Source organism: Vigna unguiculata, chromosome 10, assembly GCF_037176805.1.
Source record: "Vigna unguiculata cultivar grain cowpea cultivar isolate G323 ecotype 2 chromosome 10, ASM3717680v1, whole genome shotgun sequence".
Classification (NCBI taxonomy): domain Eukaryota; kingdom Viridiplantae; phylum Streptophyta; class Magnoliopsida; order Fabales; family Fabaceae; genus Vigna; species Vigna unguiculata.
In genome coordinates, this window is record NC_140801.1 from 47,589,982 (window position 1) to 47,611,223 (window position 21,242).

General features: G+C 31.6%; 1 protein-coding gene across 6 annotated transcripts; it reads right to left on the reverse strand.

The window, feature by feature from the left end:
- Positions 1-1,781: 1,781 nt before the first annotated feature.
- LOC114167388 (B-block binding subunit of TFIIIC) lies at positions 1,782-19,797 on the reverse strand. 6 transcript variants are annotated; one of them, XM_028052477.2, is made up of 18 exons: positions 19,419-19,797; positions 16,665-16,838; positions 14,006-14,768; positions 13,837-13,911; positions 13,688-13,750; positions 12,976-13,152; positions 12,102-12,665; positions 11,237-11,992; positions 10,540-10,815; positions 10,244-10,399; positions 9,401-9,756; positions 8,264-8,744; positions 7,715-8,026; positions 5,619-6,390; positions 5,446-5,504; positions 3,392-3,868; positions 2,551-2,589; positions 1,782-2,166 (listed from the first exon to the last, which is right to left on the reverse strand). In XM_028052477.2, the coding sequence occupies exons 3-18, from the start codon at positions 14,723-14,725 to the stop codon at positions 1,981-1,983; spliced, it is 5,469 nt and encodes a 1,822-aa protein (XP_027908278.2). In that variant the 5' UTR covers positions 14,726-14,768; positions 16,665-16,838; positions 19,419-19,797; the 3' UTR covers positions 1,782-1,980. The 6 variants fall into 6 exon arrangements, with proteins under 6 accessions (XP_027908278.2, XP_027908280.2, XP_027908279.2 ...); XM_028052479.2 differs by lacking the exon at positions 16,665-16,838; XM_028052478.2 differs by lacking the exon at positions 19,419-19,797 and having other exon boundaries at positions 16,665-16,886.
- Positions 19,798-21,242: the final 1,445 nt, after the last annotated feature.

Below are 21,242 nucleotides of genomic sequence, written 5' to 3' on the forward strand. Positions count from 1 at the left end.
CAAGGTATCTAAAAATAAAATTAATAAAAAAATAACACAATATCTAAATGAAATAATAACGACAATGATATTAATTTTATTACAATGTATTTTTATTTTATTTTAAATTAATTAAACCTATTAAACCTATTAAATTTGTAATTTAAAAATAATCATTCAAAATTTATTTTAAATTAATTTTAACTAATTATATTTTATTTTATATTAATTTTAATTTATTAAAATATTTTTTGTTTATCTTATCCATTAAATCATTCACAAAATTATATAAACTTTTCATTCGTATCTTTTTACTTTCAGCTTTATATCATTCAAACAAAATAACATCAATTTCTCTTTTCTATATTGTTAAATTCATGCATTTATTTCTCGTCAACCGATGTACCAAAAATCATAGTATCTAATACATTCTCTTAACATTAAAATATACATTTTTATTCGGAGCAGAGGATGAAAACTGTATTAAAAAAAATCAAAGAAAGAGAAAAATAGAAATGAAAATGTGTTTATTTAAACTTGATGAAAGAAAATAGAAAATAGTTATAGTTCTTCAATGGAATTGTTACAAACATGACCTTGTATGATATTAGAAAATAAAATTAAAACTTGTAAATCCTCCTTAGTTATTTTCTATTGTGTTAAGAGCGAGTGCCTAATAAACTATCCTTATTGAATTACAGGAGATTCCCAAGAGCCACGCTCTTCGTTATTCCTTTTATCAGCCTATTCTATCTCATGCTTTTAGGGTAAAATAAATAAAGTATTTTAATTTTGATGAGGAGATAAAAAACAAATTTACTCTAAAATTGTAAGAATTAAAACAAAATTAAACTTACAGTATTTTAGTCATACCTAGTACCTATATAGACCTATATTCCAAAATTTTCTAGAATCGTAATATTGATAAAAACCATTTTAAAGTTGGATATTTTATTTTGTGCATGATTTATTTTATATAACTTAATTAAGTTAAACTTTTTTTTGACGTATTATATAATTGTTAACGAAGTAAAAATGTGTCAAATGATTTAATTTTGATAACCAAAATATATCAAAATTTTGAATAAAGACATTTTAATTTTGCATCAAAGTTTTACAAACTAAAAATATATTTAATCCATTTATAAATCTTCTTAACCTTTTTATATAATAATTAATTTTTTCACCTCTCTGATATAACACTTATACTTATAATGAATTTCCAATATACACTTTCCCACATTCTTACCGTACTATGCCAAGACATAAATCTATTTCTATAAATTTTGAAAAACAAGTTACGTAACATTTTTCATATGTAATCACACGTGAGCACAATAAGATTAAGAATAAGTTATAATTAATGTTCCTTTCTCCTCAAGATATTCTAACTCAACAAAACCTTCGAAGCCATTGGAAATAAACGAAAATGTACTCAATGAATTCGGAGAAAACAGGACAACTCCTATTTGAAGTTGCAACTAAGATTGAATGAAGCCTTGGACGCAACAATTACAGTATCATTCTTTTGGTACATCATGGCTCCTAGGGTTTGTGTTTAGGATTGGGGTTAGGGTAAGAGTTAAGGTTAGCGTTAAGGGATAGAGTTAAGGGCATGGTCAAGGACATGGGCAGAGTTATGGTTATCTTCTCTGAATTTAATTGTCAAATAAGAAAAACTGAAAAAAAAAAGGGAATAGAAACCATATATTCATTATATCGATTCATTTTTTCCTTTAAAAAAAATGTTACACTCAGTTGCAGATATAGATATAGTTACTTAACATATGTCAATAAAATACTAAAAACAAAATATAAAGATTTTATAAGGGAGTAGCCTGAAATATTTACGAGTGTAGCCTATGTTTTAACTGTTCCAAATATAAATTTAAGGTCTGGTATCTGAAATTTCATATAAACTTGTTTCTATACAGATACAATCTACCCCATCTCTCTGTATCTATGTAACAAAGAAGTACTGATGTCAACTCCATACATTACTTACAACAAGTCTGTACTCATGGGATTGGCGAAGAAATGCTCTCGGTAAATCAACTTTGGTTTGCTGGACGTGCTTCTAATAAGATTCTGAAGTACAGTGGGTCCTCCCTCAAATATATTTTGATGCATCTTCCTCACAATTAGATGTTTATCTAGAACCATCATTTCCAAGAGCGTTCTACAGCTCTGTCAGAAACTCGAATCAGCATATACAATTAAAACCAACATAGAAAAACACAGGATAACTTGTTTAGCTTCTTTTCACCTACTATGGAAGAAAAAAATCTGTGATTGAAAAATACACATGTGCACACACTGGGTGCGATGTAGAAATAGCTTTTGCAAGCCATTGGAGTTTATGGCATAATTTTAATCTAGATGGGTGCATATTTCAATAATACCTTAGGAAAAGCATTATTGACTCAAACTTATCTTATAATATTCTTGAAGAAAAAAAAATTGGAGGTGAAGAGTCCAGAAATATTTCAGAATAGAAGTCAGCACGTGACTAGAAGACTAACTAGGAATTTCAGAATAGAAGCGCAGAATTTTGAAAATTGAGTAAAATACCTGTGGATTCAACACGTGCATGTGTCGTAGAATATCATCCTAACACATACAAATGAAATTGTCAGTACATTTTTCCATTTACTAATGAAGGATTAAAATTTGTAAAACTTGATTTCCATTGCATCTCAATTTATTATGTCATCACTTATTTTTAATAGAAGTACTGCCAATATTTTTCATAATAATATGTATATAACGATTCTTATAAACTGGTTGTTTGCTCTGTTATTACATTACTACTCTCATTTTCCATTTTGCAACACAGGTAATGATGCCTGATTTGGAGTAACAATATAGAAAACAATTTAGCAGAATGCATCAAATAATCAAAACTCGAATCATTTACTCTTATGCTATAAATGCTACACACACAAGACAGCATACAGCACAAAACAAATAATCCACTATATCCATATTATATAATACATAAACTACTGGCTCCTATGCATTAAATAAAAAAACACCTATATATAATATAAGTATATTTTAGTTTTTTACTAAAACAGGACCCATATCAATATCATAAAAATGCTAACACGACACTATCCAAATTATTGCAACTAAAGAAATGGAATCTCAATCCCTACAAATTGAGTTAATAGCAGAAAGAGAGTATGCAGGGAAGAGTGTTAAGATCTAATATGTTGGTAGTGTTCCATGTCAATAAAATAAAGTCCCATATATGCTGAAAAAGCTAACCTAACTTGTTTCTAAAGGATTAAAGCAATTTTTCATTATTCCTTTAGGCCCAGCTAAACACTCACATCAGACCTTATCACATTTCAAAGTTTTATGAAATTTTAAAAATATTAAATAAGAAAACAATGTAGATTTTGCATACCGCCAACATCCCTGGGCTTTGCATCACTATCCCAAGAACACGACGTCGAAGTCCTCTGTAAACAATGTTGTTGATGGTTCCATCTCCATTGATCCATGGCAATATTGGCACACATGAGTCACCCAAAGAAATTTTGAGAGTTTCTTTCTCATGATCGACTCTGGATATGCCAAACCTGTCTTGCTTACAGCTTTCATTCCCATCACAAGGTTGATTTTCAGGATCCACATCCTCACAAGGAAGATTGAGTATGGTCACTCTGTGCACGTTATCAACAGTAGTGTTTCTTTTGCTGGGAGTATGAACAGAAGAAGTATCCATTTTATCTGATTCGTAAAGCTCACATGTATGATTACTTTTCTTAATAGCTTTTGTTGAGGAAGGTTGTACAACACGATGAAAATCAGACCCAGATGTCAAAAAGTACTTGTGACGGTACAGGACATCAACAACACGGACAGTATCATAGGCATTGACCTATACAGTAAAGAGCATATTATTAAAGAAAATGGTGGGAAAGAAACAAATTAGAAAAATGAAAGAAGCGTTTTAATCCAGCATGAGAATAAGTTATTATGAATTTCTGCAAAAACATTTTAATTTCTTTGGAGCAAAAGGTCTCAAATCACTACTGATATTGTAAACTACTTCAGCAAAACACACACACACACACACACACACACATATATATATATATATATATATATATATATATATATCTTAACATAAACAAGAGACTAATATAATTTAGTGGGCTTAATTACACCTCTTATGTTTCTCAAATTTATACTGATAGAATTCTGATACAATCAATAGAGGGAAGAGCAAAGATCAAAAGCGTGAACTGTAGTCCTAGCTACAAAGTACAGCTCAGATGAAGCATGCAGCAGTTTTCCAATACAACTACTTTCTACCCATATTTAAAAATTCTAACTCTCTCAAGACGAAGCTTGAAACTAATAAATTCAATCTGAGGCCCCCCTTAATACATTTGTTTGGGGTAATTCAGATACGTAGCATAATAAAAGACAAAATATTGTGGCAAGGATTAGTGTTGAAGCCGATTATAGCACTATGACTAACTGAGTTTCTGAAATTTTGTTGCTAAAGAGAATCCTTGAGGAGTTGCGAATATACCTATTTGTCTACCATTGAAACTATATTGTGAAAATAAGTCAATAATAAGCATAGCACAAAATCTAATACAGAATAACTGCAGTAAACATGGGGAAATTGATCAACACTTTTGTTAGAATAAATAGTCTTAAATATGATTCATTATATGGTGTGTTGGACCTAGTACCTAGGAGCATGCATTAGACCTAGTTCCTAGGAGCATCTTCAAGAGTTCTCTTCTTTCCTCTCATCCATTGTATCTAATGTATCTCAAACTACTATAAATATGGAAACCTAAGAACTTACTCTCTCTCAAATTCACTCTAAATCTTCTTCTCTTTAGATGCATACAGTTTTGGTAGAATCCATACAGATTTATTGGATCTTTTTAGATGCATTCAGAATTAGGAGCATTTATTTCTTTTGCACTCTCCTGATTTTAAGGAAATTCGTTTCACTGTTTATTCCTTTTTTATAGCATAATCAATCTTTTAATTCTGCATAAATACCCAAACTACTATGATTCTGAACAATTGAAGAATAAAAATACACTCTGTAATCATCTGATAATATACTGCATTCAACAAAACTAAAAGAAATGAAAAGATTCAATGAAAGCACAGGATTATGGTATCATAGCTTCCACTTGGGAAATGTGTAAATAACCAATCTATCAATGCACAAAGAAGCACACTTATAGAGCCCTGTAGTAGCTACAGTTTTTAAAGTTAAAAAAATATTCTATTTCAGTGTTTAAATTGACTCTAATCCACAAATCACAAGTTATGTGACATAATGGTTTGGTATGTTGGTTGTGTTTGAACATGATTTTGGGTCTCAAACCATTGTTTGAGTAGAAGAAGGGGGAAATATATGCTTTCCATTGAGTTGAAAGCAGACATTCTATAAACTATTGAAACAAGGAAATAGGGAGGAACCTTTAATGTTAGCCCAAATGCTTGAAGAGCATCAACAATCAACCCATCTACCTCAGCTCCTGAAAGACAGCCAAAGAAAAATAAACAATCTCAAGTTTAAATAAGTAAAAAAATCATCCATATTAGTCAATTTCAAGTAAATTGTATACATTGGTAAATCACCACATCTATACCTGGAAGGTTTATAACCTTGGAAATTTCTCCCATGCTTAATCCTTGGTCACCAGCCTTTTGGATGGCAGCATAAACAACCCTGAAGACCTCAGCACAAATGCCATTTGCGTGTTCTTGATTGGAATACTCTGACGATAATCGATGTGCATAGCCTGCCATAGCTTCCCAGGGTGATTCAGTATGATTTTTATCCACAGGTATAGGGTCACAAGATTTAACAATTTCCAACATATGGTCAGAAATAGAGTCATCATGACTTTGGCCTATGTTTAATTGTAAATCACCCCCAAAAGGTTGGCCATTGTTATCATTATCCTTGAACAAATTTAAAATATCAGCTTTTGATATTGTTGTTCGGTATGCAGAGATGGCAATACCAGGAAAACCTTTTTCCCGACGAGAAATTATTTCACCTTCAACTCCATATGCAGATTTTGGTTTTTTGGCTCTATCACCACATGAAGACTCACTAACATCAAGGTTACGCTTTGCACTTCTCAAATCTTCGGCCTCTCCAACACCGTTGTCTGGTAGGCATGGCAAAACTGAGATGTCACCTGATGAGACTAAAGCAAACAAATGAAAAATGTCCCCACATTGTAAATCTTCAGAAATATTGGCCCCCACTTCTGTAAGGTCTTTGCCTCTTTCATCCAGCCATGCAGAAAATTTAACAGCCTGCTTTCCAGTATTATATGGAAATGGTGACTTTGAAACACTCTGCAAGAATTGCTGTGAAAGTTCAAAACGTTCACTGCCAGTGCCCCCAACCTGTCAAATATTAATGTAATTAAATTTGTAGAAAAACACACACTTGGGCACACACACAAACTAAATGAACAATATATATAAAAAAAGTCAGACTAAGAAATTTTCGGAAAACTATAACTAGTATTGTTTTCTTGTCATTCTCAACTTGATAGAATCAGTTCACATACATTAGTTTTGTAATATATAAGTGGGTCACGGTTTTATTTGCAAACCAAAGAATGGGTCATTTGGTTCATGATACGAATCTTTATTCAACTACCTTGAACCTAAGGATTAAGAACAAGATTGTAGTGACCCTTATCAGATTTATCTTCTTTGGGATTTAACAGTGTAATATTTCAAAATATGAATGGGTCATTTGGTTCATGATATGAATCTTTATTCAACTACCAATCAATGACTTAGATAAGAATTCCATAGCTTGTTCAACTACCTTGAACCTAAGGATTAAGAACAAGATTGTAGTGACCCTGATAAAATTTATCTTCTTTGGGATTTAATAGTGTATTATTTCAAAATATGAATGGGTCATTTGGTTCATGATATAAATCTTTATTCAACTAGCAATCAATCACTTCGATAAAAATTCCATAGCTCAAATAAGTATTATTTAAAAATATACAAGCAAGTTCGACCTAGCTTGGGGGAATGTAGGAACTTTTACATTAGTATAAACATAAACATATTTTAATCCATACTTTATTTTTAGTAAACCTTTGTACACATGGAAAGAATTTGGTGAATTCTGGTACTAATCAGTCTACATGTGTAATTTATAATTTGTACAACATTCAATAAAATGGATTCCGATTTTAAGTTTAACATATAACAATTCTCTTAATCAGCTAAATATCAGTTGCATTGAATCTGAGGTATTCGTGTGCTTATCTCTGTTGACGCGGGCTTAATTCCAATACTAAGAACAAGAATACAATCATTTTCTCACCAAATTAAGTTAACATTGACACAAGATTTTCTTAGAAGCCACCTTGAAAAATATAACCACATTACATATACTTTTTAACAGGTTAAGCTGCAACTTTCTTGTGAAAGAAAGATCACTTCATTTACAACAGGCTTAAGAGTTTGGGTATGTCAGTCTACACACCCACAAACATTTTATGATGAAGCATTTCAGACACAATTCGTAAAATATGGGTAAAATTATATGGAAACATAATAGGCAGTGTATGCAATACCAGGCTTATCGCTATTTCACAAGATGACTACATTAAGTAACAGCACAAAGACAAGTTAAGCACATAACTAATCAAATTCATATATAATGCATTGAAGAAAACCAATGAGATTGAGAACACCTTACCATAATTTTTTTCTCTCTAAGATAGTTAAAAGCAGCAAATAGATCATGTTCTGAGTATCGCCGAAGAATGTCCGCAAGTAAATTGGGTGGCTGAGGACCAGTTGAGGTGCTTAAAAAAACAAGTTTAAATAACTCGACAGCATTTGAAATAGCCAATGATTCGTTTACTTGTCCATAAACATTAGCCATATTATTCAGAAACCTAGTAATTTTTTTATCAAGTCGCCGACGACGTGATCTTTGGGAGGAAAAAGAATGGAACTTCCCATGATGACTCTGAGCTGACGTACTTTCTTTATTTTCTGGAGATTCCTGCAAAAAAAAGTCAGTGTGTCAGACAGATTTCAGAATACTTAAAGATTATAGAACATAAATTATAAGAAAAAGGAAAAAAAATTCATTCAGGAAGGATAAAGACAAGAGAGCAAAAGGAAAATTATGAAATTAAAACTTAAATACAAGATTCAGCAAGAAATATGTTTAAGTCTTTTTTAGATACTCAGCAGCAATGACTTGACACAAGTGTTGTTAAAGTTATTAGAGAATTACATAGCCATCAGCATTCACACTTGCATCTGAGCACCCTTCATATTGCAATTGACCCTTTTGGGAGCAGGAATCCAGCTTAGCCATCATCTTGCAGCGAAGAATCTCCTCAAGGGCTGTCTTGATATTTTTGTTTTCAAAGTCATCCCAAGCTTCACTCTTTAAACTTCTCATCTGAATTTCCGAATCCGGACTAGAATTATTTGAGATACCTTCACAGGACTGGGAACGCACAAACTGTTTGCATTCATCTGAGTTTAATGACATGTTCTGAGACTTCAGCAGATGTTTTGCATATCGTTCACTAAGTATGTTACAGAGTTTATTCACTGCTTTCCTAACTCTCGAGTTAGCATTCAACAAATTCATTCTTCTCATACAAGTGGCTGGAAAAGTTGGTAGATCAGAAATTGACGTCCAATCTACTCGGTGATATCTGGCACCAAGAACAGCACGGTGTTTAACATATTGGATCACCAACTGCCTGACATGATACAAAATCATACAAACTCAGACCACAAAAATAATATATTCATAGGCTTATAAGACAAACAGACAACTAGTAATCTGAATTACTGCAAATATGCCTCAACTTACAGAACAATAGAATGGACACAGACAGGGGGGCAAGTACTTTGTTATCTTATTAAATACTAATCCTTGACACGCTTAAGCTATATATAAACTATAATTCAAGCCAATTATTTTTTAAATTTTCTGGTTAATAAAAAATTGTTTCATAAAATCAGCATTAATATCAATTACCAGTAATTTCTTTAGTTTTTAACCTTTTTTTGCAAGTTAATCACAATTCTTAAAATAACTATTCCACATCAATTAGAGTCACAATAGGTTTTGTAAGAAGTTAACACAAAAATACACATGACAAAGAACTCTCTGTTGATTTAAGTTTGTAATACAGGTTCCACTAATAATGCTAACAAACTAATACTAGACTGACATTATATTCAATTCAGAAAACTAAATTTTCAAGCAAGAAAAAGAGCTGAATTGTTTCATGCAATTTGACCTTAATATATATAAATGGTCCAACTTCAGAGAGCCATTATTTCCACACCTGATCTAAACTAACTTAGTTATCTCACTTAAGATTTAGCAGGTTCCTAAAACTTCTCTTACCTATCAGTTTTGTCTGACCATATGAATCTTCTACGACGTGTTGCCTTCATTTTGTTTAAGACACACTGGTTAATGAGGAGGGTACAGCCTTCAGGCATACTTTCACCAAATTCTTGCATATCTGTGGCACAGTCTTCTGAGTGCACATCCAAATTATGTGGTTCTTCAATGTGCATGTCCACAACATCAGTTAATGCATCAGTTCTAGCACGTTTTGCAGGCCTGAGATCAGTGGATTTGTTTTTCCTACAACAAGATGCATTACTCGTGTCTTCAGGCGAATTATCGTCATTCTCTTCATGTTTGAACTGATTAACCAAATGGCGGCGTCGTTTACAAGAATACATGCTGAGTACCTATAAGTGGTATTAATAGGAAAGATTTGCAAGAGTCACTAATATTGAAACAGTGGTAATAATACGAGTTAAATTTTTACTCAAATAAAAAAATAAAAACACTTTTCTCACTTAAAAGTTTTAAATTCTGAGAGTTCATTTCCATTTACAGTTCTCAGTATAATCTACCAGACTCTCTCAAACTATAAGCAACAAGAAGATTAAAAAACGAAATCAGTGAGAAATTTCATCCAGTTAATTTCCTTCCATAGATAACTTTTCTTGTAGACTACAACTACACAATCATGCTTTCTTAGAAAAAAGAAAAATAGTACTATTTTGGGAGATACATATTAATGAAAATTCAAAATGATATTATATCCTCAAGGATATAATCACCTGTAGATACTGAAACTTTTTAAAAGAGCAGGGGGGTTGCAACTGATTGCCTTATCCTTTCCAAAAGGGATAAACAACACTGAAAGTCTACAACTTGAAACAAACTAACCTGATCCATGGTAAGATTCAGTTCTTTAGCACTCTTCTCAAAGTCCCTAAGTGATATTTTTTCACTGAGATTATCCTTCATGACATGCTTTAAAAGCTCAGCACGTTGTTCGACTGTCATAACATGAGCAGATGCCCATGAACGGAAGCGGAAAAGCTAACAATATAAACAAAACAATTACTATCTTCAGAGTTTGAACTGATACCATGATTTCAAAATATAATATTGGGTTAGAAATAATGCATTAAAACTTAGAAATATTGCAATTGTGCACTGAAGATAAACTTGGAGGTTACCTCTTGTACAACAGATCCAGGAAATGCATACGAAGCAGCTTTTCGATCAGCAGTAGCATAGTAATACTCCAATGTTTTCCAATACTCATTGACTGCATCTCTATTAGACAGAGTAAAATCATGCCTGACTCTTGGTCGAAGATCAAGAGATATAAAATTTGAAGACGCTGCATAATTTGAAATAGGTTCCTCAATATAAGGGCTAAGCTCCATGGTGTGAGTATGAGGGCTTTTGGCTGCATCTCTAGATTGCAAATCAGTTACCATGCGAATCAACTACACATCAAGCATGCATCATTAAAATTTTGAATTTAATTGTTATCTTCTTTTTGTTAACTTTTTTTCCTAATAAATTCTTACTTTCCATCGTGGTGGACCACTTTCCCCCTAATTGGTTATTAGCAGCTCTTTATCTTTCAGAAACGTAATTTAACAGCGGGATAGAAAAAAGTATTTGTTCACAACAATTCCGTAAAAGAAATAAAAAAAAGTAGTTTTGTCCAATGATGACTGCAACATGTCACGGAATTGAAAATTTAGATTTTGTAAAGATGACTCTAGGCTCTAGGATGCTATGTGGTTGAATACTCCACCAACCCCAGTGGGAGACTGTAATAAGATGGAACCAACAAAATACAAAAAAAAGATAAATTTTCTAATTAAATACAAAGATTTCAGTTTAAATCAACAGGCATACCTTTAATCGCCGTAAAATGTCAATAACTAATGACAGTCTCCCTTTTGCATGACAATCCATTAAACACTTGTACTCCTCTGGAGGGAGATTAGAGAGACGTAAATGCATCTTGCACATTTCAATCAATTCTTCATATTTTTTGGTGGACCCAACCACTTGTAAGAATAATTCAACTGGCATTTCTTTAACAACTTCTTCTAGAGTAAATAGTTTGCTGGTACTGTGAGGAGTATCAGTTAGCTCCTCTTCACATATTTTAGATGATAAAGCATCAACCTGGCCAGTTGACCTATGCAGACAATCCCAAATATAACTATGCAGCAGCTTAGCACGAATCATTTTTGCTAATACAAATCCATTGACACGCATGGCTTCTGATTTACTAACCTGCCCATCTGGAACTATAATACTTTGATTTTTCTGAATATCCTCCATTACAGGTATCAATTCATCATTTTTCTGATGCAAAGTACTTTTCTTGCGAATATAATTATTAAATGATCGAATTCTATCCTGAATTTCATCAAATAACTCTTGAGATAGACTCATGGATGGACGCAGAACTACCACACAATCTTTTGTCCTGGAATATTCAGAAATAACAGGTGAATGTACAGTCATGCATTTGACCTGCTCTTGTTCTTGAAGTTTGCTTAATATTCGGTCTATAGTCTTGCGATCCACTTTTGTAGACTTATCCTTCTCAAAGCTATTAAGCCACCTATTTAATTCAGGTTTCAAAATGAACCTTTCATCCTGAATGGGGAAAACGGAAAAAATGACTTAGGAACGTTGGATATAAATGTTAAGAAAAAAAATATTTACTCTATTTGCAATAGGATTAGGAAGGGGAAGAAAGACAAACCTTTAGTCTTTCAAGTATCCTGTTTGCCCTTCTAGTGTTATCGTCACTTAAAGAAAAACTTGCACATCTTTTATATGATCCAGTAGAGAATTGTTTCAACACCTCAGATGGAAATGCTCCTGATGGGGCATTGTCTGTGTCCACTGATGAACTGACAAATTTGCAGCAAGAAATCGTACCTCTTTGATCAAGGACCAAATCCTGCAAGTTTGTTGATGTTTCTACAAAGTTTGACTCAATATTTGTAGGAGATACAGTCGATAGTTCTGCACCAACTAATATATCTTCCAATTTCGCTTGATCAGCAAGTTCCCCACTGGCAGTCGAAGCCACAAATTCAGATATTATTTTTGAACTGTCAGGTACATGATTTAAAATCTTATTTTCATCACGCTTGCAAATAAGTTCAACTTCTGGTCCAAGGTTGTAATTTTTAGAAGTCCAAACTCGAATTGTCTTTGATTTGAGGCACTGTTCTTCCTTTACTTTCATTCCAAATCTATAGCACAAATTTACAAGTCGAATGTGGCTCTTTTTCAGTTCAATCCCAAGCCTCTCACATATCTGTTTACATTTAACACCCAATATATTCGATGTGAAAAGGCAATCAAGGAGAAGCAGCACTAATAAACAAATCTTTACTTAAAGCCAGAAAGATGAAAAAAAAAAAGAAGCTTATTCAGTCAAAAGTGTTCACAGGAGAATACAGGACACAGATAGAAAGAGAAAGGTGGTTTGGTGGTAAATATTATGTATTAAATGAATAATATTTGTGGTATAGCACATTTAAATCCCACACACATCTTTCCTTTTGTTTACTCTTTCTCTTTTCCTGCAATTACCAAAGTGGATAATATAAGAATAAAAATTGTACCTCCTTCAAAGTAATGCCACAAGATCCTGCAGCATCAATAATATCAAAAATTTGATGCTCAATGGGAAGCTCCACAAGCTGATCAATAATTTGACATGTTTTTTCAGAACTCAACCCTGTATCTTCATTTCCAGATTCAGCAGTTATTGGGTCAAGAAGGCGCATGCAAGCCTCAATCTACAAAACACTTAAAGACTTACATCTAGATTACTACCAGAACAAAGTTATGCCAAAGAGGGGGTGGGGGGAATTAATGTTCAATTGATAAGAAGAGTACCACTTGACTGTGTCACCGTGAGGTATAAAATATATCAATCTATATTAAAATAAAAGACTGAAGAATAGGAACTGAAAAAAGAAATTTGGTTTTTGTCATCACTACCATAAGGATTGCGTTAAAGCACAGAACCACCACTTAACAACATTTTATGTTTTCAGGCAATTAATCAATCAAGTCCATTTTTGTATTGCAACCATAAAAATATGTCATACTGTTGCAATTAAAAATGATACATTGCAAACTCAAACAATATATTTTTACCCATAATGAGACTGTTTATTCATTATTTATTTTTCACATATGTGACTGATAAGTTGGAATTTCCTCTCCATAAGAAGATGATTTGCAATGCTTTCCAAGAAAGACATTGCAGAGACTAAAAAATCATCAAAATGAGACATAAAAGTAATGATACAGTGTAAACTAACCAACCTTGCCATTCACTTTAGCATCAAACTGCTCCACAATACCATCTGCTTTCAACCTGTGAGAAATCTGGTCACACAAGAGCAATAAGGGAATGTAGTAATAGCAGAAGACATAATCATAATTTGGTATGTTCAAAGTCAGAGAAAACATACTTGTCTCCAAGCCCTTTGTCTTGGACGCGATCCACAGTACCCAAGATCCTTTTTAATATCCGACACAAGAAGAACCTTGAAGAAATATATTGCAATAAAAACGTGAGCATAAATGATGGTATTAGTTGGTCTGGAAGGTAACTTTAAAGAGAACTGAATGAAAATGAACCTTGCCATTGGCTTTTGCAAGTTTGTCACAAATAGCTTTCAGTTGAGGTGAATAATCCTTTAGATGAACATCTGTTTGAAACGTGGCTCCATCTGCATCCTCCTCCTCCTCTTCTGGGGAGTTGAATTTAGTAATTTCAAACTCAAACCTTTGATGACAGGCAAGTTGTTTCGCATAGCGACGTAAGTAAACTAAATGGGTAGTTACGCATGGAAAATTTTTGGATTCACCAAGACTGGAGATTTGTTTCTTCTTCTCAATTGCAGAACGCTTGACAATTAAACCTTGACACTCAAGACTCCTCAACACATAGTGGAAGTTATTGGCATTAATGTGCAACAATTTAGCAAGTTGAGCTTGGGTTATACCATTGCCTCTAGCATTGGCAAGAAGGTGAAGGACACGCGTTTGGGCATGTTGGAGTGATTGTGATTCGTACAGACCAACGAAGTTGTCAACAAGGCTCAATTGAGGAAAAATCTTTATATTGAGCTTCTCAGCATCCTCCAATTCCAAAGAAGATGGTTGTGGTTCAAAACGAAGACCCGGAATGCGAAGGAGGTTCCTCCATATGGCTCTTTTGACGGTGCGGTTCAAATGGAGATTGGTGGATGAAAGAGTGGATGAGCCTTGAAGTTTGACCCATAAGGCTGCAAGAGTGACCCCATCTTCAATTCCACTACATATCTCTTCCACTGCCACATTGACAACAGAGTCCATTCTCTTCTCTACAGAATTAAAGTCTCTCTTCTTTCTTTCAAGCCTAGAATGATGGATAAAGCATTGTATGTTCAATAACTGACACAACAAAATCAAACTGAGTTCTTCCAGGACACTTTTAACACTAATGATGTATACAATTACAAAACGAATAGTTTGTAGATAAGAACAATAGGAACAAACTTCATTAGAGGTTAAAAGAATGTCTTGCTCTGATAAACACATGATTCTATACTACGACAAGATAAATTTTATTTGAGTGGGCAGATTGGGAAAGTGTTCAAAACCCTTAAGAGAGGTTTGTCTTGTGTATAGTCTTATCTATGGATAACAGAAATAGCCAAAATAGCTTCTTGGCCAGAGTTTTTATTCAATGCCAATTATAATGGTTTTGTCAAGCTTACCCATTTTAAGACAGTCAATGGTAGCATCCACTCCTTATCCATATTAGGGATGTTTGGGGTCTCCTCAGCAGACATGGAGATGAACAGGGTCCCATGAATACCCGAAGCAGGCGTTCCACTAAATAATAATACTACACATTCTGTTTACTTCCTAATTTTCATTCTACTCTTGGTCCAATTCTACCATTCCACATAAATAATAAGTTAATCACCTACAACCTCTTGCTCACCCTTGTTTCTGGAAGATAACCGGGGTGACATTATAACCCAAGGGCCATTAACAAAGAGTAAGCAACTAAAATGTTGAAAATGTGGATGTTAAAGCTAATAGGGTTAAGAATAGTAACTATGAATGCAAATCTCCTATTCAAGCAATTAAATGTCTATTATGCGTAGGTTAGGAAGGGTAAGACTGGAAGTACTATTTCTATTCAGTAGGGGATTAGAACTTTGTTTTGTTTAACAGAACAACTTTTTATCTTCAATAAAGAAAGGGGATAAAAAAGGGGTAATTAGCTAGAGTATATATCACATAGAATCTACACTAGGAGAAAGTTTTACTTTTAGAAATAAAGATAACATTTTTATCCTGATTTCTGGTTCAGTAACTAACAATGTCACTCTCAAAAATCTAGATATCTTCAAACACCATTTTCCAAACATATTTTTACAAATTTATGAAAATTGAAAAAGAAAAAAACATACTTGCGGAATTAGATGGCATGCTGTTAGCTTATTATAAAAGTGAATGCACTAAAATAATTCTGTAAATCATTGTCAAAGATTGAAAGCTTTAATTCAGATTTGTCTTGCTGAAATTGTGTAATTAAGATTTGAATAGGTATAGTGCAAGATTCCAAATTCAATACAGAGAACTAGAAATTTATTTTTACCTTTATTGACACCAATAAATGTTTTAAGAAATATAAGCAGTTCTATCTCTACATTCTTTGCACAAAATATTGCTTGAAAGCTCTATGGTATTTCAGTTAGACATGTCAAAAATAAGCTAGTCCCACACGTTTTGAGTTTAAAAAGGAGGGCGCAGTCCAAACCGGATCACTTTATGATGAGCCAGAATTTTTAAAACCAGGCAACTCAACCCACCCGTAGGTTGGCTCGCTAACCCGTGTAAAAATTAAAAAGAAAAATTCTTCTTTACTTTTAAGTGTAGATAGAATAATCAGGACCATACTATCTGAATCGCGATTCATTACAAAATTATCCCGCAGCGATATTTGATGAATAGTTTGGTAACCTGAATCGTAACATGAATCGTGGGATCGAATGTGAAGCGTGTAATTCGCAATTAGGTTTGCATTACATAAGATGAAGGAAAAAAACTGGAAAAAATAAAAAAGAAACACATAGGAGAAAAAACAAAGGAAGATGAAAGTTCAGGGGAAAGATAAACAGGGAGAAAATGAACAGGAGAAGAAGAAGATCAACAAATAGAACCACAGAAGACAATGTGAAAAGAAACTGGGAGGAGATGAATAGTGGAAAGGGAGAAGATGAAGGGAGAGAAAACAAACCTAGGTGACCATGAAAAGATGACCGTGTGAGAGGGACTCTTCTACAAAGCCTCGCGTCCACCTCCCGAAGCGTCTCCGACACGAACACGCCGGCTCCGGCAACACGTGCACGAAACGGTGTCTGGGGTTTGTTGAGTTGGACACTGGTGGTCTTCTACTCTGTGAATTTGGAATCTAGGGGAGGAGAAAGATAGTTTGTGAATTTTGGGAGGAAGAAGTCTGTGAATTTGGATAAAAACATTTTTTTTAAAGAAACTTTACTCACACAACATAAAGTTTATGTATTATATTATTGAATTGGATTGAGAAAATTTATCTTTGGATTGAAAATAAATATCATTTATAAATATTTATTTAAACTTATCTTTTTCTTAATTTGTTTGTATTATAATTATTTTTAATTTAAATTTAAAATTAAAATTAAAATTATGATTTTTTATTTATTTTTTATATTCAAGTAAATTTGTATTTTTTTTTTATGAAAAATGAAGATAAAATCGGTTATGAGAGAATATCAGAAAATAATAAACATCAGAATTAAATATTATGAATTAGAGTGTTAGATTATTTTTTTATAAATGTTTATCTAGATTTCTTTTCCTTTTTTAGACCATTTTTTTTATAAATATTTATCTTGATTTTTATTAATTTATGAATTATAATTGATAGACAGACTTTTATACAATTTTATACTATAAAGTGTAATTGTTATATTTCAATAAATATATATATATATATACTAATTAAATTGATAATATATATATATATATATATATATATATATATATATATTTTGTCGTGTTCAATAATATTTTTTTAATTTAGTTGGTGTTTGTCTTTTATATCTTTTTAATTTAACGGTATCTTTGTTTGTGTTTAGATTTTATAGATTCGAATAGGTTTTTCATGATAATATTTTAAATATAAAATGTTTTTTCATATTCTTTTATTTGACAACTTTAATCATACTAAAGTGACAGTAATAATTTATATATTATTTTTTTTATTTTTCATTCTAATTTTTATAAAAAATTAATATTATCGCTTTGAAAAACTTAGTTATGGTTTAAACTAATATATAAGTATTCTTATATTCTTCAATTATTGTTTAATATTTTCTTTCTAATTTTTTTTATGTGTTTTTCATTTAAATTAATTATTTCTGGATTTTTTCATTTAAAATTTTTTAAAAGAAAATAAATTTGAATTAATATACAAATTTTGTTATATTGTTTCTTTTTTATAAAAAATAGTAATTATTTAAGGGTTTTATATATTTTATCTTTTAAGTTATACAAGTTATGTATCTTAAGATTTAAAATAAGATTAAACTCACAGTTCAAAATTCATGAGAAAAAATCAATATTGAAATTCCGATTTAATAATAAATGTTCATATATTTAAATAAATTTTAAAATGACAATTATATTAAAATTAAGCACTACTAACATGCTTATTACCAATATTTGATGTTTTCAAAAAAGTGTCCTTATATGTTAAAAAACATGACTAAACTAAACATTCTTTTTGTCATATCTTTTAACAAAACATAAATAAAAACTACACATTTTTATCATATTTAAAAAATTACACTCAAAATATTCGTCCCATTATCTTACTACCACTTACAAAAAAGTTAGATGATAGCAAATATCCAACTTTGTAATCAAAACAAACAAAGCTAATTAAAAACAAAATGGGACTAGTGATAATAATGTTTTCTCAATAACATCGATTCCAAGTAAAGAGATCCTTCACATTTTGACAATTTTTACTTTGCCGATCCAAACTAACATTTTTCCTTTTTCTGTGACTGAAGATATGCTGCCTTTTCAATTCATGATCTCACTTCATCTCAAAGGTTTGACATTTTCCGATGATCAATGTCTATGTGATCTTATGGTTTGAGCTTCAAATTCAGGAAGTAAACATGTGGTGTAAGATTTAAAAGTAAGCTTTCCTTGGGGGGCAAGGTAAATTCAGGTAATTGCAAAATTGATTTGATATTGTCAGTTCCTAGAAAACTTGTTTCTCAGTCTGTTGCAGTAGTTTAACAAAATTTATAGTATTCTTTAGTGCTTGTACTGTGTAATCATTAAGATTTTAGTGCTTGTTGTGTCTGAAGTCATCAGTTAAAACATAACAGGAAGCATGAAGCACCACACAGAGATACAAGTGTTGACAACCTACATACATTTTATCATTCTAATCTCTGACCCCTAATATATTTGATTTGATGCTATTTCTAATATTTCTAATTTGATCTAGAGCATTACTTAACACTTTTAATCTTAGTAAAATACTTCCAACAATACTAGTCTTATTTTACCTTTTATCATTCTCAACTGTTTCAGAATGTTTTTCGGTATCATCTTTGTCAATTTCACTATCATAAACAGGTATGTTAACATTCTTATCATCCATTCTTATTTCTAAATTAATTCCAATTCAATTTCCAGATACACACATCAGCAATCCAAATCAGCAACAGCAATACACACAACAAAACGAACCCAATTTAAACAGCAAACAAATTCAGCAGAAGCAATACACACACATGACTGTTGCAGCAATACACAAACCAATTTCAACAGCAAAGCAAACCTAATAAACAGCAGCAGTACACACACATGACTGTTGCAGCAATACACATAAAAAACGTACCCAATTTAAACAGCAAATCAATTCAGCATCAATGCAGGCTGTTGCAGGTTCATACAAAGCAAAGAAAATGAAATTGAAGAGATGGTTCACCTGTTGTTGGCAATGGATGGCAACGGAAAGCGTTCGAGAAAGGCGATTTCGGGACCAAACCAATTCGGAAAGGGCGCGTTCGACTTCGATGCAGAGAGCTGGCCGGAATCATGATGGATGGTTGACGAGCGTGAATCGTGAAAGGTCTCGAGGAGAGCCGCTACTGCGGCGCGGTGGCCGTGAATCGTCAAAGGGGTGGAGGAACTCCTGCGCCGCGGTGGCCGTGATTCGTGAAAGGGTGGAGGGGTGCGCTCCTGCGGCTGCGGTGCGGTGGCCGTGAATGGGTGGGGCAGCAGCAACGTCAGCGTCGTGAATGGTGGGGGCAGCAGCGAGAGCGCGAATCGTGAAAGGGGTTGACTTTTGAGATTTTTGGTAGTTTAAAAATCTCATATATTTGCAAAACAACTGTCAAATAGAGAGACATTGTATTTTTATTTTGTAATTATATTTATGTATTTCATTTATATAATCTCTCTATTATAACACAAAATCGTTAAATATAAATATATTGGAAATAAACTTTTAATAGTCACGTCGCATTTATCTATCTTTGTTGGTTACTGATTAATTCAAAAAAAAAATATTATATATAAATACAGTATTCAGTTCTGATTTTCCAACCGAAGCCAAACATTCTTGATTAAGAAACGGAGAATCCCAAATATAAAAATGTTTTTTGGTTTTGATATTTTTTCGTTTTTAATCCATTTTATATATTTAGTTTGGTTTCGAAAACATTTAGTATTCACCATTCTAAGAAACAAGTGATATATTTTTCATCATATATATATATATATATATATATATATATATATATATATATATATATATATATATTAATGGATAATTTCAAGTCTACATTAATAATATTATATATATTAGCACGTGATATTATTTTTCAAAAATATAAATATTAATCTCATACCAATATAGTAAATGATGATAAAATTCTATTATTTATGTTATGTTTAATGCTTAATTTGATCATCCAATCTTATTTGAATTTTAAAAAGAAATTATTTGTTAAATTAGTTCTTTAATTTTTTAAAAATGTTAAATCTAATCATTTCTGTCACATGATATTTATTCTCAATTTAATTTTTTTTATTCTTAATTTTGATTCAATTTGATAATTTTTTAAATGGAGTAATTTGGTCCTCTCAAATTTTTCATACAAAATTAATAATTAAACTTAATTATATTTTATATACAAAAAAAATCCACTTAAATATTTAATTTTTTTTTATATTTTTACGTAATAGAATCCCTAATTAAACTTGTAATATTTTAAAAGTTTTCAAAATATAAATATAGAGCGATAGTTGTCACCTTAAACGTTTAAAAATTATAAGCTTTACATTTACATTTTTGATATTTTTTAAAAAATTTATAAATTTAAATAGGGATTCTTATTATGTAAAAATGTAAAAGAAAAATAATTTAAATATTTAGGTGGAGTTATTTGATATATAAATTTTTAAAAAATATTTTAAATATGTTTTTTATAAATTATAATTAAGTTTAATTATTAATTTGGTTTAAATTGAGGAATGATCAAATTGCTTCAATATTTTATTTTTGAAAAAAAACCAAATTGATTCAAAATTATAAATAAGATGACTAAATTGAAAACAAGTATTATTATCTATTACGTGACAATAACAAGATATATGTCACTATAAGAATACGGCGTTAACTTAGGTTTAACTAGTCTAATAGAAATGATCAAATTAAATATTTTTTAAAAATTGAACAAATAAAAGATTAATTAGGAGTTTTTTTAAAAAATTCGAGTAAAATTAGAAGTCTAATTATGTATTAAAT

What these genes read in the sequence shown, in the direction of transcription:
- LOC114167388 (XM_028052479.2), bottom strand. Translation starts at nt 14,725, where the DNA reads ATGGACTCTGTTGTCAATGTGGCAGTGGAAGAGATATGTAGTGGAATT. An exon ending in GACAAAGGGCTTGGAGACAA is followed by an intron (nt 13,751 to 13,836) that starts GTATGTTTTCTC and finishes TTGTGTGACCAG; the next exon opens with ATTTCTCACAGGTTGAAAGC. An exon ending in ACATTTTACGGCGATTAAAG is followed by an intron (nt 10,816 to 11,236) that starts GTATGCCTGTTG and finishes CTTGATGTGTAG; the next exon opens with TTGATTCGCATGGTAACTGA.